The sequence below is a fragment of the Dermacentor albipictus genome, chromosome 3 (genome assembly GCF_038994185.2).
Source record: "Dermacentor albipictus isolate Rhodes 1998 colony chromosome 3, USDA_Dalb.pri_finalv2, whole genome shotgun sequence".
In the NCBI taxonomy this organism is placed as follows: Eukaryota; Metazoa; Arthropoda; class Arachnida; order Ixodida; family Ixodidae; genus Dermacentor; species Dermacentor albipictus.
In genome coordinates this window covers 119,774,695-119,790,538 of record NC_091823.1, presented here as the reverse complement: position 1 = coordinate 119,790,538, position 15,844 = coordinate 119,774,695, and the positions used below count along the sequence as shown (strand labels likewise).

Genomic DNA, 15,844 nt, shown 5'->3' with positions numbered 1-15,844 from the left:
TGCTATCGCAATCGGTGCTTCGCCTTTCCTCCGGAACTGCGAATTTTTTATACAGCAATTTTTTGCAACGATTACCGAGTAAGGTTAAAGCACAGGATAAATCCTGCGCTTACAAAAGAACGCGCGCATAACAAAGGCTTCCCAGAGCGAGGATGACGTGGCGTCGCGGCGATGCCCTCACCCATTATGCAACACCTGGCGCGCTATCGTACAGCAGTTCTTCCCGTACACCCGCTCTGTTCCGTCGAAGCGCTCTCGTGACGTGCTGTCGCAGCCAATGGAAATTTCGGTACAGGTTTTCGCTTGTCCAGACGGCAGACGCCGGCTGTTTCCCTCATAGGGCCATTTGATGCTTTCGCATCAATAAGCTTTTATTATTCGAAACTGAATTACGCTGCACATATCAGGGGCGCTATAACGTAAAACTATTCCAAACTTTTTCTATTCCAATTCTGCAATCAGCCCTCCGCGATTGGTCAAAAACTTTTTTGGACCACCCCCACTTCTTTCTGTCACGCGACGTCACGAAAACCGCGATAGCTCCTCATCTGATGTGACGTGTGCACACTCATTATGCATGATTTGACCGAAGAAAAATAAATACTTATTTCTGATTCGGCGCCTTTTCGCCATTAGCCCTCGGCTATTGCTCAAGAGTTTTCGGGCTGCAACGATTTCACCTGCCTGTCACACGGTGTTACAAAACCGCAAAAACTCACCTCGTTAAAGTGACCTGTACGCGTTAAAGATGCATTAATATGCCGAACAAAACTGAATTTTTTTCTGAATAGCCGCAGGCTGCCCCGTTCCGAAAGAATAAAAAATGGCTGTCGCCGATCGCTCAGCCAATTGCTACTCGCGCCTGCGGAGAGCATGGGTTTATTTGCGTGTAATAAAGCTTTTTGCGTGGCCGTGTAACGTTTTCGAGCACTTTCAGCACATTTAAGACCTCGTTGTGCCAACTTTTCTTTGCTGAGGATCCGTTTTAGCGTCATTCTTAAGCTTATGTTGCATGCCGCCGCGATTGTCGACGAGCCACCGCAAGCTAAGTAACGGAAAGTGGACCAATCGCAGATGCCGGCACCACCCTCTTCATCCGGTTATCGATTTTCAGTGCGGTGGCTCGGCCCATCGAGTACCTCTCCACTTCAGCGTGCTCCTCGCCTCTTGTGAGCTAATTAGATAAGACAAGCCGCTCAGTGTAGGCAGTGTTATTTGTTTTTCAAGCAAACAAAAGTGACTTCCTGTGAACGAGGAGAGCGTTTGATTGGCCTGTTGAGACGACCCTGCGGGTGACCTCCCGATGCTTGCGTCAGCTGTTACGCAAATTTGACGTCAGGAGATTGGAATAAAAACATATTGGAATAGTTTTATGTTACAGGGCCCCAGGTGTGCAACGCCAATAAGGCTTTTCTAGCAGGGCTTGATGGGCACTAACAAGCGTGTGAGTTGAAATCAAAGAGGAAAACATTAACAAAAGCATATATAGAAAAAATAAGTTCTACATTATAATTTAAGAGTGATGCAATGAAAACAATCTACAAAGTCACAGCGAAATGTAATTTAAGGGTTGCGCGATTATTCGCAATTTTCTATATTTGATCAAATATTCTTCTACATTCGCATCGGTCCTGCAATCCCTATACCAGTCCAAATGGTCACAATTCAATATTCGGAGTATTTTTGGAATCGTTTTCTAAAAACACAGAGGCATCGTCGACTGTGCACGATCAAGCACACAACTGAATTCAGAATGCTATGAATTTCATCTCATCCACAGTGGACATTACGTACTAGAGCAGTCCGCGTCTCCCGTGAAACCATACTTTTCCGGCTTAACCATCGTCATCCGCAATAAAATTTTAAGGTGAGAGCCTTATATGCCCACAAGGCAGAAAATCCGGCCAGCGTCCGGCGTTACCAACGAATAGCAAGAAAACCAACGTGACCAAGTAATGATGTCACGTTCCCGGTGCTGGACCTGCTGTGGCTCGCACTGTCCGATCCCACAGTGAACAGCCATGGCGTCGTACGGCGTCAACTACGACACATTCGAAAATTGAATTGATCCACGTTCAAAACTGACCTGGCCATCTCCCTAAATTGACTTGGCCCGCCCCCAAAATTCGGGTGGCCACCCAAAAAAACTGACTTTGGCCAACTCGAACATTGAGTTGACCCTCGTTCAAAATCGACCTGGCCCACTCCGATAAGGGACTTGACCCACCCACGAGCTTGACTTTGCACGATTCGACCAGATGACCAAGTAAGGAGCATCGCGCGGAAAAGTCATACTGCTTTCGCATTACCTGCACGTAAGGAGACTTAAGTGCCTCTGTAACTTTCGTTTTGACATTCCGCAGTAGGTATTTCCACGTCCTGTTCATAGTGGCAGTACCTGTGTCATCTCATTGGCTTATATTCGAATACATTTCATTTCAACCTACTTGATACATTATAGTGCCCCTATCTGCCGCGCCCATTCTAGAGAAAAAACAACCTTTTTTTCACTCTGTCGACGCCACCGACGATATACATTCCGGCTTTGGTCGCGAAGGTATGCACGAAACCTAATTGGCCCATAAGGCTGCCTTCTTAAGCTTTATGGGGTAATGCATGACCCCGTATGCTCTTAACCTTAACTTGCTAATAATTTACTTGTTTCAGCGGCTTCCTTTGTGCATATAATCTAGCATGCTTTTCAAGTGTGCGGCCAAATAACATAACCTTTTTTCATGTTGTTGATATAAAAATTGTTTGGTATAAATGGCGAGAAGGCTGTAAACTATAGTCAAACTATTCAAATAATATTCGATATTTGGTAGCTCTTGCCTTTGGGACTGTTTGATTCATGTTCGATTCGGTCTCAGACACTCTGGAACTACTTTTCTCACAGCCCTAGTAATTTCTCATCGCCTCAGCAAAAGAGATGACTAAGCACGGGAAAGGAATTTTATCAGGAGCATACAAGGAGGCGCTAAATACAAAAACAAGTACTGTGATGTATGTATACTCATATGACGCTCACAGTGAATTAGCAGGTGTTTCGGAACACTATATACCTCGTGAACAGTTGGCGAACAATGTCAGTTTCAGCCCGCAGCATAATTTTTCGAGAAAGCCGATTCCCTTTTCCTTAGATTTTGTCATTCCATGTGGTCCTCAGCGTGCCGACAAGGAGGAGGAGGACAATGCGGAGTGCGCCTCGTCCGAACACCAGCCGCCTCCGGCCCTGCCCTCGCTTTCCGAGGAGGACGAGACCGCCGACGCGACGACGTCGTCCCAGCCGCCCTCGAAGCACCGCGGCAGGTCTTTGCTGGCGCAGCTGCACCGCAATCGCACCGCCAACAGTCGCCTGGTGCCCCCCGCGGCCCCCACCTTCAGGCCAGCGCCGCAGAAGAGGTCCATCCGCTTCCGCAGGACCGCGTCGAGCCAGCTGCAGGTGCGCTGATGCGTTGCATTGGGAGAGGCACGGCTTGCAGTGAAATATTTTTTCCCCTGCAATAGCAACCGTAGTGAGCAGTCAATACGTACACCAGAAGCACATTCGCGCCTTAGCCGTCGGCACCGCCGGGCTATCCCGGGTATGCGCGGCGCACCACCACTCAACCCAGCATGCTCCGCCCGCGTGGCCGAGCGCACGTGCGCAGTGCGTTCGAGGTGTCTGCTGCGGCTGCCAGACGAACTTTCGAGAGCGAGCCGAGAATCCTGGCGGCTAACTTATAGTGTAACGAATACTACGGCTCGATGCGCACTGTCTTCCCGCGTGCTCAGTGTTGGAGGTCACGTAATGTGCTGAGTTTTGGGAAGCGCCGCACCGTTGATGGGGTGGAGGTGGAGGGGTGAATGGTGGAGAAGAGCCAGAAGCGCGCGTGTCTTCTTCAAAATGCCTGCTTTTTCGCAGGTAATCGCCGAAGTGCTGCACAGCGTCGAGACGCAGGCCCCATCTGTGCCCCTGCGCTCCAAGGTGCCCTTCTCTGGCGAGGGAGAGGCAGTCCGCACAGATTCGGCGAAGCGGAAGGGCACGCCTGAGGTACCGCACGGCGAGGGGAGCAAAGAGACAATTGGCCACTCCCAGTCGATAGAGAGGGTAAGCGCGGCAGGCGCTCGTGTCGGAGTCAGTAACGGTTGATCACGATTTGGACGTGTGTGCAAGCGCCGCTCGAACCACCGACCACTCACTACAGGCGCTTAGAGAGTCGGAGCCGTCGGCGCCCATGCGGGCGGCGTATACATTTGTGTGTCGGGAGGGAACACGGTGCTGTGATCGCGACGCGTAATATTCATTGCGTCTATTTTGTTTGCTGTACCCACTGTGGTTGCTTAGCGGCTATGGTGTCGGGACGCTGAGCACGAGGTCACGGGATCGAATCTCAGCCACGACGGCCGCATTTTTGATGGGGGCGAAATGCGAAAACACCCGTCGTGTGCTTGGATTTACGTGCACGCTAAAGAATCCCAGGTGGTCCAAATTATTCCACAGTCCCCCACTACAGCGTGCCTCAGAATCAGATCGTGGTTTTGGCGCAAAAGCTCCATAATTTAATTAATGTATTCGTTGCGCTGCACTGGGGAGCGTGACAATCAGATAATTCCGGCGCATATGCCCTGTTACCGAGAACGTCACTGAGAAGCGCTCTGAGTTGCTAATGGTCATGTCCATTAATACAAGGCTGGTTTAAACACTGCCGAATGACTGAAGGTTCGCCGGGAAAGCTTTGCACTGAGATGTCAATGACATGGTGTAAATATTGTACTTTGATGTCGCCCTTCTTTAACAAACAAGCTTGTTGTGGCTGTTTCATCGCAGGTTTCCTCTCCGCCGCACCATTTCTCCGATGGCTGCGCTGTGGCGTTGGAACGCAGGATGCAGCCACCGAATGCGTCGAGCCACGTCCATTACGAGCCTCTGCGGTCGCGCAGCCCCTTTGCCGTAAAGACGCATACCGCAGAGCCACTGCCCGAGTTCCAGGCTGCCGTCAGTAGGAACACGGATGGTGGCAGCTCTGGCGGAGAGTTTCGGCCCAATGAAAGAAATGTGTCTGCGCACAGTTCCGTCTCGCCGTACTCTAGCTGCATCGATGGCGGAGCCTACGACACCAAGGCTTTCACGTCCAGCTTTATTCCGACGATACCGACAACCGGCGGCACAGCAGGGCGAAACGAGTTGGCGCCATCCATTCAGGGCGAGCCTCCGTCATACTGCTGGTCTCGCTTTTGGTCGGGCCTGGCCGCGTTCGTCGCTACGGCACAGGCCAGCCCCGACAGCGCGGCCATCGCTGACCTGCCCGAGAGACACGCCTCCCTATCGACGACGCCCGAAGACACCTGTACAGCAGCAGCCGGCAGTGAAGCCTCCGATGTAGCCACGCTGAAGGCTTTCTCGGGTGACAGGCAGGGGAACGTGTCGAATAGCCGAGCTCCCTCCACAGCAGGGAGAAGCCGTCCACACGAGGGATCCAACGACGGCGGTAGCACGAGAACGCAGGCATCAGTCATCGTGCCGCCAGCGGTGCCGCCTAGAAAGACCAAGAACATTCAGCTAGGCGGCGCCATCGGCTCTACAGACCCGTCACCTGCCCTTGGCGTGCCACTACCTCGCCTTGAACTCGACGATCATCCTGGTTCCTTAAAGGAACCAATGTCAAAAATGAATGACACTACAGAATTGGTTGTTTCTGCGCAAGTTTCCGCGAACATCGAAAAGAAGTGCACAGCACTACTCGTGTCCTCTTCGTTGAAAGACTGGTCGAGCGTTCTGGGCAGTAGCGAAGCCAATACAAAATTATCCGAGGCACCGACGGTGCCTTTTGCGCCCGACATTTATCCTACCATGCCGTCTGCCGTGTCCAGAACAGCAACGCTGTCTGCTTGCGAAACTCGAGAGAGCAACACTCGCCGCCGGCGTTCTCCGTCGCTTTCCTCTGGCAGCCTGCGCCAAGCTACCGAGATGGTGAGCAGCAGAGTCGGGTGTTCTGCAGCGTCACCGACCGGTTCGGCCGACGGAGCAGCGAAAACGAAGAGCACGGCAAGCGGCACCACAACAAGGAGTCGCGATCCGTCGTTCTCGCTCGAAGGAGGTCGTCACACCGACGATGGCGATCCTTCCGGCGCAGCTTTCGAGACGAACGGGACGTTCATCAGCGGCCTGTACCTTTCGGAGTTCATGAAAAAGCTGGACATATTCCCTCCACCCCAGCTGCAAGAACAGCCGCCGTCTGCTGCTGCCACCGACGTGTTTTCGGACGTGCTGGTCCCGCTTGGTCCTTCTAGCGAAGTCCGTGGTAGCGGCAGTCTGAGGGAAATGGAGGCGCCTTTCCTGACATTATTGCCATCTAGTGGCTTCTCCGCGGGAGTGCATTGTGAGCGATCGGAGCCTTCGACATCTTTCTCGACGATCAAGCCTGCCCGCGTAGGCTTGCTTCCAGGGGAGGAAGGGTACACGCAGAAAGGCCAAGTGGCTCCTGAACGGCACACAGCCGAGCCACGGCAGGATCCCACCGCAGAGAGCGCCTTCGGTTGCTGCACCCCGAAAGCCACACCGGTGCGGGGTCGACCGCCGACGGCGGTTTCCGATTTTTACTCGTGCTCATCGCGCCTGTCAGAGCGCCGACCCCACTTCTTTATATCCAGTGCTAAAAAGCCCAAGAAATCGCATTTGAATTGAGACTCTATTAGTGCAACGTATTATCGTCAATTTTACTTCAATATATACACATTTGTTTATTGCTAAAGAGCTTGTTTTGTGTTCACAGAGTGCTTGTTAGTGATTCGGCGTACTTATTGAGCTCGATCCTGTGTCCTGTGTGCTTTTGTCGACGACATTTAAAAAATGCGCCGGCACGCAGACTCAGCGCAAAGAGAAACACGAACATGTGCCTGCGTGGGTGGCCGGATGTGTTAAATTGCACGAAGTAGAATCATTTCATCGTGCTTTCAGTATCTAACGACTTTATGGGGTGTATGTGATGGATAAATTTAGGTTTGTGTACCCGAGCTACTTATGCTTCAGGGCTTCTCCACGTCAAGCTCGTCCACGTCAGGTTTGCAACAATACGTCCTTAGCGCAATAAAGAGTTCGAACGAAGGCAGTCAGTGAGCGAGTGAGCGCACAGCGACAAATATCTAAAGGTAGCTTTTTAGTGTCGCGAGAGGGGTCGCTCCGGGACTGATCTTTACAAGCTGCGGCATCGTCTGTATGGAAACAGCGTGCGTCGTCTGTATGGAAACAAAGCACTGCATGAGCGGAGGTCTGTATGCGGCGGCTGCTGCGAATGGCACCCACGCGTCACCCACGCGCCGCCTCTCGCGATCCACAGATTAGCGAGGAAGTCGGGCCACACATCGCTGCGTTTGCAGCGTGCCGCACGAGACAGATTCTCCGCGCCAGCCAATACATCGCGAAGTGAAAACACGTATACATTAGCGCTGAAATTTCGCATTAGGGATTATCGTAATCTTCCGTGAACTTTGTTTCAATGAATGATAATAATACTTTTGTTGCCACTAATAAAGACACTTATTCAAACCTGCCATAGCCATTGAAGCTTGAGCTCCAAAGCCTGGCAGCCTGCAACACCATACACGACATTTAATTTTGTAGAAATAGGCGTTTATATATATTTATATATAAACGAGAAGAAAGAGGGTTAACCGAGGGGTCCGATATTTATTGGTCATATTATTAGAAGCCAACAAACACTGACACTAAGGACAACATAGGGGAAATTACTTGTGGTTAAAAATGGAATAAAGAAACGATAAATTAATGGAAATCAAAGTGGGTGAAAAAACAACTTGCCGCAGGTGGGAACCGAACCCACAACCTTCGCATTTCGCGTGCGATGCTCTACCTATTGAGCTACCACGGCGCCGTTTCCCATCCACTTTCTTGAGTATTTATGTGTCCTATAGTAGAACCCTGGGAGTGTTAGCCAGCGGCACCACGCACAGACCTTGGCGGCGGACGTGGAACGTCCTCTTTGCCGCAGGCGTCACGAGAACGTGATCTTTTTGGGTGAAGGCAACTGGTCAATAAACCCACGTATGCTACCTGAAAGCATCAATGTTGCCGGATTCGAGACCCTCGTTATGTAATAAACGAGAAGAAAGAGGGTTAACCGAGGTGCCCGATTTTTACTATTCATATCATTAGAAGCCAAGAAACACTGACAAAGGACAACATAGGGGAAATTACATGTGGTTAATAAATGGAATAAAGAAACGATAAATTAATGGAAATTAAAGTGGGTGAAAAAACAACTTGCCGCAGGTGGGAACCGAACCCACAACCTTCGCATTTCGCGTGCGATGCTCTACCTATTGAGCTACCACGGCGCCGTTTTCCCATCCACTTTCTTGAGTATTTATGTGTCCTATAGTAGAACCCTGGGAGTGTTAGCCAGCGGCACCACGCACAGACCTTGGCGGCGGACGTGGAACGTCCTCTTCGCCGCAGGCGTCACGAGAACGTGATCTTTTTGGGTGAAGGCAACTGGTCAATAAACCCACGTATGCTACCTGAAAGCATCAATGTTGCCGAATTCGAGACCCTCGTTATGTAATAAACGAGAAGAAAGGGGGTTAACCAAGGGGCCCGATTTTTATTAGTCATATCATTAGAAGCCAACAAACACTGACAAATGACAACATAGGGGAAATTACATGTGCTTAATAAATGGAATAAAGAAACGATAAATTAAACGATACACATTAAACGATAAACGATACCGGCAACATTGATGCCTTCAGGTAGCATACGTGGGTATATTGACCAGTAAGGCAGAGGCTACAAGCACTCATCAAAATAAAGCGAACAGTGCTTCAATTATTTCTTATCACGCGTACAACATACAGAACAGCATATCGAAAACTGTCATCGTCAATAGCTCATACCCCCGTGAGCAATGGCTCATACAGCCGTAAACAAGCAAAAAATGCAATGACTCATAGTCCCGTAAGGTTCATGGCTACTCTGCGTGAATTATCTGTGATGACACTATCCCTGTCGTCGTTGTCGGTGATTTGAATGTGGATCTATCAGTACCGAAAAGGAAGCGGTTTACGCGTTCCGTGTTGCAGACATATCCCTTGCGATGCCACACCGATCTAGCCCAATCGACCACCCACCGGCGTACGTGCGTAGATTTAACATTATTAAAGAATGTGATTGCAGTTGCGATTGAAATAGTGACCACCTATCAAGACAATAAATGAGTGTGCGTATCTTTGGTCACGATGACCACATATCAAGATATTAAATGAGTTCGTACCTTTGTTCAAAAATGATGTGTCACCTCCATGTCGTGTGCTAAACAGCTTCGCTGCTCAACCACCTTCACAGAGTGGAATGGCTCACGATTTTTTCGGGTTCACCTCTCTGCATGTAAGTTCTCATTTATCATTACATATATTAATGCGAATAGCATTCTTTGTCTACTTAAGCCGTTTTGAGCCTATCTACTATATATCTATCAATATGTTTGTCTAGCCTTTTACACGGACCGACTAGCCTAAGTTTTCTACCTGCTTGGGCCACTACTTATGCGGCATGATGCCGTCGTTGTCGTTCTCTTGCCGTCATTACAGCTTCATGATATCTTATTGTCATCTTGCCGTTGTCATCACGCCTCCTACCCTGACCCAGTGGTCCAAGTTGTCAAATGTCACTATTGTGATGGGTTTGGGGCTGTGATGCCGTCGCGGTTGTTGCATTGTTGCCATTCCACCTTTGTCATCCGACTCTCGTAATGCCGTCGTCGTCATGCTGTCGTGTTATCATTGTCATCACTTGAAGTAACACTCTCCGATTACCATCATGCCATTATCGTCATGGCAACTTCGGCGATCCATCAACGGCATTACATGTTCATCATTCTATCGAAGTCTTGCTGTCGTCATTCAATCCCTCACACAGAAGATAACATGCGTCCGTAGTCATACCGTCGTCTTGCCGTTTTGGTCGGGCCATCGTCGTCGTTCCCGCTTCTTCCAGTTGTCGTCAAACCGTGGTCGTCACACTACCATCGTCATAAAATTGTCACCTCATTGTCCTCATCTCGTCGTAGTCACGCTGTCATCATTATACCATCGTCATATCTTAAGAAATGACATCGTCATATCTTAAGTCGCTATGCGCCTTTATCGTTCGATCGCTATCATTCCTTCATCGTCATTCCATCGCAACTGCGTCGGCGTCATACATTCGTCGTCATACCTCCATACATATGAGCGACCGTGGCAAGCGAGTGCCATAGCAAAGTGGGACGATATCGAAGTCGAAGCAACGAGTCTCAGAATTACCGCTACACGTGTTAAATGCAAGTGACATCAGGGATGCGGTCTGTCGCTGCATTGCACGATTGTTATTCGCATTACCATCGGCAGTCATTGTGAAATGTGTACCGCCGTGATTTTTATTTGACACATGCAAGTAATGCCGTTCGTAACTGGACATCCGGCCAACTGAGGAGCTTGTAAATGAGAAACGATTGCTTTGATTGATCATTGATCAATCAAAGCAGTCTATCTACTACTTCAACTACTGTCCTACTATAAACTGCTATCACACTCGACGACCGTGCACAAAGATGTCGCGGAGGCACGTACAGGTCATCAGTGGCACTGGTGTTGACATTCACCCAATTTCTTTTTCTTACGCTGAGGCAGCCAGCACACCTCGAACAGCCACCTTGACTGCGGGTATGTCAATAGATTGCCGTTGTACACATACTGTCCTACTATAAGCTACTATCCTTCAATCAATCTTTTCTTGATTGGAGAATAGTAGTTTTATCGGCCGTACAAACTTGTAAACATTCGCTTACCAAACTAACACGCATGGTGTGACGCGCGCACCACCAATCATGAACACATCTCGCTCGATAACCGCGGCGACTCGCTGTCAATCGCTGGAGTGAGGAAGCACAGCAGCAGCAGCGAGCGAATTGAACTTCGTGCTGCCTCTCGCTTCAATGCGAACTCAGCGGCGAAAACACAGTGCACACGAAGCAATAAGCACTCGCACTCTGTCCTCATCGCAAATCGCTTTCAAGATTTGGGCCACGCGGCCGCGCATTCGCAGCAGCCGCAAGAGTACAACCCCCTATCCCTCTCCTCTCCCCGATGCCTTGCGTGCAGCGGAAGACAGCGCGCTTCCTGGCCGCTTTCCGTCCTTGCGCGCGCGAAACTGAGCCGTCATCGTCGGCTCACCCTCTTACGTTTTCACTCGCACACACACATACGAAGCGCGGCGACGATGTTATCGAGACATTTCTAGTCAGACACAACAAGCAAAAATGGTGAATGCATGGTATCAGAAGCACAAGGTACAGAAATTATGAGAAGTGTCGAATGATTTTAAGGAAAGAATGGTATCTGAAAATTCAAGACTTTAGTGGAGGTCAAGCAAGTCAATATAGGTAGAATACTCTGCAAAATTATGCGAGTGATCGGATGGCAAACAATGGATCAGGAAATGCGTTGTTTTTCTGCAAAACAAAAGCTGATGACTGTCATTACTTGAGTCACTTTAGCATCATGAGACCGTTGCTTGATAAATTCAGAAACAAACCAAAAAACAAGACACGTAAAATAAAAAACAACAAATGATGCTCTCTCCACACTGGGATAAATAAAAAGAAACGCATCACATCTAATGTGGACATATCAGACGCCTTGTGAAACACTAAAGGAAAAATTCAGTTTCTAGATGTGGCACTTGCCGCATTATGGAGGGCCTTGAACCAATAGTGATAGTTACCTCTGCATTTAGAAATTGAAATCATTCGTGCAGACAAGGATGATTTTTTATATTTTTGGATACCACTTCAAATGCCTCCACCAAGTGTAGGTGTTAGACAATGCCTACGCCTTGCCACAGCAGCTCCCTCATACAGACTCCGCAAGCCAAGAGGCCGTGGAGGCAAATGCAGGTAAGAGGCAAGAAGCAATAGCACTGGTATTGAGATTCATCTCATTTCTTTCTTTTTCTTTCGTTTAGGCAGCCAGCACACCTCGAACAACCACCTTGACTGCGGGTGTGTCACCCTAGTCGCCAAGGAAACATTTGAGGGAAAGCGACAGGCAATGTGAACAGCCACTTCTCCATGTAAACGATACTCTTTCTCTCGGATGACTCCTACGCCTCGCCACGTCAGCACACTTGTGCACAAAGATGTCGCGGAGTCACGTGCAGGTCAGAGGCAAGAAGCAGTGGCACTGGTGCGGACATTCACCCAATTTCTTTTTCTTACGCTGAGGCAGCCAGCACACCTCGAACAGCCACCTTGACTGCAGGTGTGCCAATAGATTCCAGTTGTACATATGCTCATAATAAACTTCAGTAAACTTGAACTTGATAATAAACTTGAAGGCAAATGGGACATGGATGCACTGTCTTTTTGAACATTTATTGTACACGTACAATATATGTTATACTTTGCAGTGCTACAGAGCGTATTTTGAAGCTTCCCCCTATATTTTGCACCTTTAATTACGTATGTGTTGTGTGGCCCTCAATGCAGTTCATGTTGTAGCAGCTGCTTTGTGTGTGTATCGCACATTGGCTTAAGCTCGTGATATCCAAATACTTCTCTCACATATACAAAACAAAGTTTTATGTAGTCCTTAGTGTTACAACAAAAAATGAAAAGTAAACAATCCGATCGTGGAATTGTGTTTATTACAGTGAGTCCTATGACAGTTACAGACAAGTTGACAACTTGAACTGGTCAATCCGTCCATAGCCTCCTGTATTTTTCAAAAATAAAGGAGGCTATGATCCGTCATGGCAAGGAATTGTATGTATACATAAAAAAGGGGGTATGTGTGTGTTTGTAGTGGGGGTATAGGATTAGGGCGGTACGAAAAAATGTACCAACACCGTCCTCTAGACCCATTTCGTTAAGGTACCGTGACAAAGCGTATTACGCATAAAGTTCATACAACCAACTGTGATATTACTACACACGCCAAGGCGACGCGAGTTACATTTGCCATGACGCATTCGCGACTGCACCGGATGCCCTCCATATTATTCTCGTTAATCATACTCACTGCACCGAGGCAAAAGAAAGATCATGGGCGCAGGTGCCTTTAAAGTATCTCGACCTTGCGAGGCACTACTGCGCGTGCCAGGGGAGCTGTCCGTGCGAACACTCCCTGGCACACACCTGCCTCGGCGGCCCCAACCTACGTACCGTTCTGCTTCGAGCTTTGATCCCCCCACTGTCCCTTGGGTGCCCTGGAGTTCCTGCGCCGCCTGCTTTATTATAATCTCAGGTGCTCTCCTGAGACTTCCGTTTGTCGGTTACATGTGCCCTACAGCTGGATCAGTACTTATAATAATAAAAAAACCCGATCTATCGTCGCGACGATAGATCGCAAAAGCGGCTTTTGCAACATACCGCGCCCGTGCGAAGAGAATTACGGAACGCCAACGAGGAATCTGACCGCAGCTTCGAGCTCGTAACCTCGTCGAGTGACACTCCTGCAACAGGCGTGACCACTGAAAACCGCATACCGCCGGAAACTTCAACAGGATCATCCCTCGGTTGCATAACTGCCACCTGTGCGGCCAACATGGACCACACCCACACCGTCCCGCAACATAGAATAAAGAACCAACTTGTAAAGCCCAAACACACGGCTGCACGCACACATCATGACACTACAAGCGAGACGCCATGCTGCTGCGCTGCTACGGTTGACGGATTAAAACTGACTACTGTCACCAAGTCTAGCGAGCGTCTCAGGAGCTGGCAACCTCGGCGCGTAGCAACATGGCGGCGCTCTTGCGGTTCCCGATTTCAATGCATGGGCCCGGGTTGCTTGTCCTCTAGAGTCAGTATAGTAACTCTATGTGGGTAGGATTCGGCCCACATGGTTGCCGGAACGTTCGATATTGTTTGGTACGTTTTAACCTTAAGTTGCACCTGTCGTCACAGGGGTCACTGGCACAGAGGCATATAGGAAGAAACGGGTGGTTTTCTGCTTCCGCGCGCGTCATTCTTCGCTTCAAATGCGTTGCCTTGAAACGTGGAGAAAGCTGTGGCACTTGAGTCGTGATGACCCAATTTTAAAAGCGTCACTTGTGCTTACCAGCGCGGTTAGTGGAGTTGCCAGCGCTCTCGCCTCGATACCCGTCCAGAATACCCGAGTGTGGCCTATTGCGTCGTCAAATCAGCTGTTGTGTACCTTAGACTGCGGTGCGCCTTTTCTTGGGCCGGCATGTCGATAAATATGTTCTGGACCAAGGAGGGTTCGTCCCTCCTTGGTCCCTCCTTGGTCCCTATGACTCAGGAGGGACGAATTTTTATTTTCACGTCAAAGAAGTCGCTGCGTACCGTGGACGCTCGCTTATTCGCCTGTACATGTTTGCGGAGATGAAAGGCGTCACCGTTTCCCAAAAGACGTCCCCAGAGGCAACGAATCGCCGTCGGGAGGGTCGCTTGGTTGCCTGCACACGTTTGCAGGGCGAAAGGTTTCGTCATTTCCCTGAAACCACTCCAGAACGGAACCATTCATCCTTGAGATGGTCCTCGGGTTGCTGGGCAGAATGCCGCTTACCCGACGTCTTCGTTCGCTACGTTCTTGGCCCCCGCATGACGCTTTAAGCGGCGAACTGCATCTACGTAACGTGAATTGGTTCGGTGCCTTGCCTCACTGACATAACACAGACTCGACTGCGTCACACGCTTAAACTTTCGCTAACCTCGGTGTGCGCATTTGCCATGCCTACCATGTGCACCAATTCCGAAACCCCCGCAACAACCAACCGGCTAATCGGTGGTCTGCGAGTCGAAGGCGGCCTTACAATGTCTTCTGTCATCTCTTCGTCGCGGGTCCTGTGAACAACTCGTGTCGAAGATACGAGAAGTGCACCATCATATGATCGCGAAAGGACACGACGTCGTGTTTCAATGGCTGCCTGACCATTGCCGTATCTCCGACAACGACCTCGCTGAAGAAGCTGCTAGGAAAGCACACGAAGGAGAAACCCTTGTTTATGTACCTTTATCGCGGACTGACGTAGCCCAGCACTTAAGCAAGCTAGCGCACCATATGACATTGGAGATGTGGCGCGCACCTGAATGCACCCAAGATCGATTGCTTTCCCTCGACCCATCTATGCAACTGCGGCTGTTACCAGGGCGTCCGCGAAATCAGGAAACAATACTGTGCCGCTTACGCTTGGGCGTCGCATTCAGCAATGCATGTACTGCTTGATTGGAATGGCTGATAGCTCCGAGTGCAACGCCTGCGGTGTCGAGGAAACTATAGAACATCTACTGCGCTACTGCCCATTTTTTGAAAATGAAAGACGGCCTCTGCACAGCTCTCAATCAGTCACAAAGAAAACCGTTCACCTTGAACAAGATCTTGGGACCATGGCCTCGCATGTCGAAGCTACAAAAAGCCACAAAAGCATTGCTGCGATATTTGAAAGCTACCAGATTGAGTCACCGTCTGTGATCCGGACTGGTGACCGAACGATATCCCCGGTGGACTTTCTCTTCTTATTTTAATCTTTCCGTCCCCTTTTTTCTTTCCCCTGTGTAGGGTAGCCAACCGGGCTCAGTCCTGGTTAACCTGCCTACCTCTCATTTATCATTTGCTCTCTCTCTCTTTTTCTCCCTCTCTCCCGCAACAGATGCGACCAAAGGGAGCGCACTGGAATGCGCGGCTTGCCTATCACGGGACTACGGCGTACTACTTCTGTGTATTTATTAACGACTAGGCTTTGAGAGTGTCACGTGACGCTCCCTGCTATTGTATTCCTTCCTCTATGGCTTGTGTATTATTTCCTCCATACCTGCAGGTGACACCGGCGCCGTCGAAATGC

At 49.6% G+C, this 15,844-nt stretch overlaps 1 protein-coding gene across 2 annotated transcripts in view; it reads left to right on the top strand.

The window, feature by feature from the left end:
* LOC135919468 (streptococcal hemagglutinin-like) overlaps nt 1-6,734 on the top strand; it is a 38,619-nt gene extending 31,885 nt beyond the window's left edge. For both annotated transcript variants that reach the window (XM_065453304.2, XM_065453303.2), the window contains 3 exons: nt 3,167-3,442; nt 3,905-4,090; nt 4,811-6,734. In XM_065453304.2, the coding sequence (XP_065309376.2) occupies nt 3,167-3,442; nt 3,905-4,090; nt 4,811-6,667 (2,319 nt within the window). In that variant the 3' untranslated portion in view covers nt 6,668-6,734. The remainder of the gene's footprint in view (nt 1-3,166; nt 3,443-3,904; nt 4,091-4,810) is intronic.
* The last annotated feature ends 9,110 nt before the right edge of the window (nt 6,735-15,844 follow it).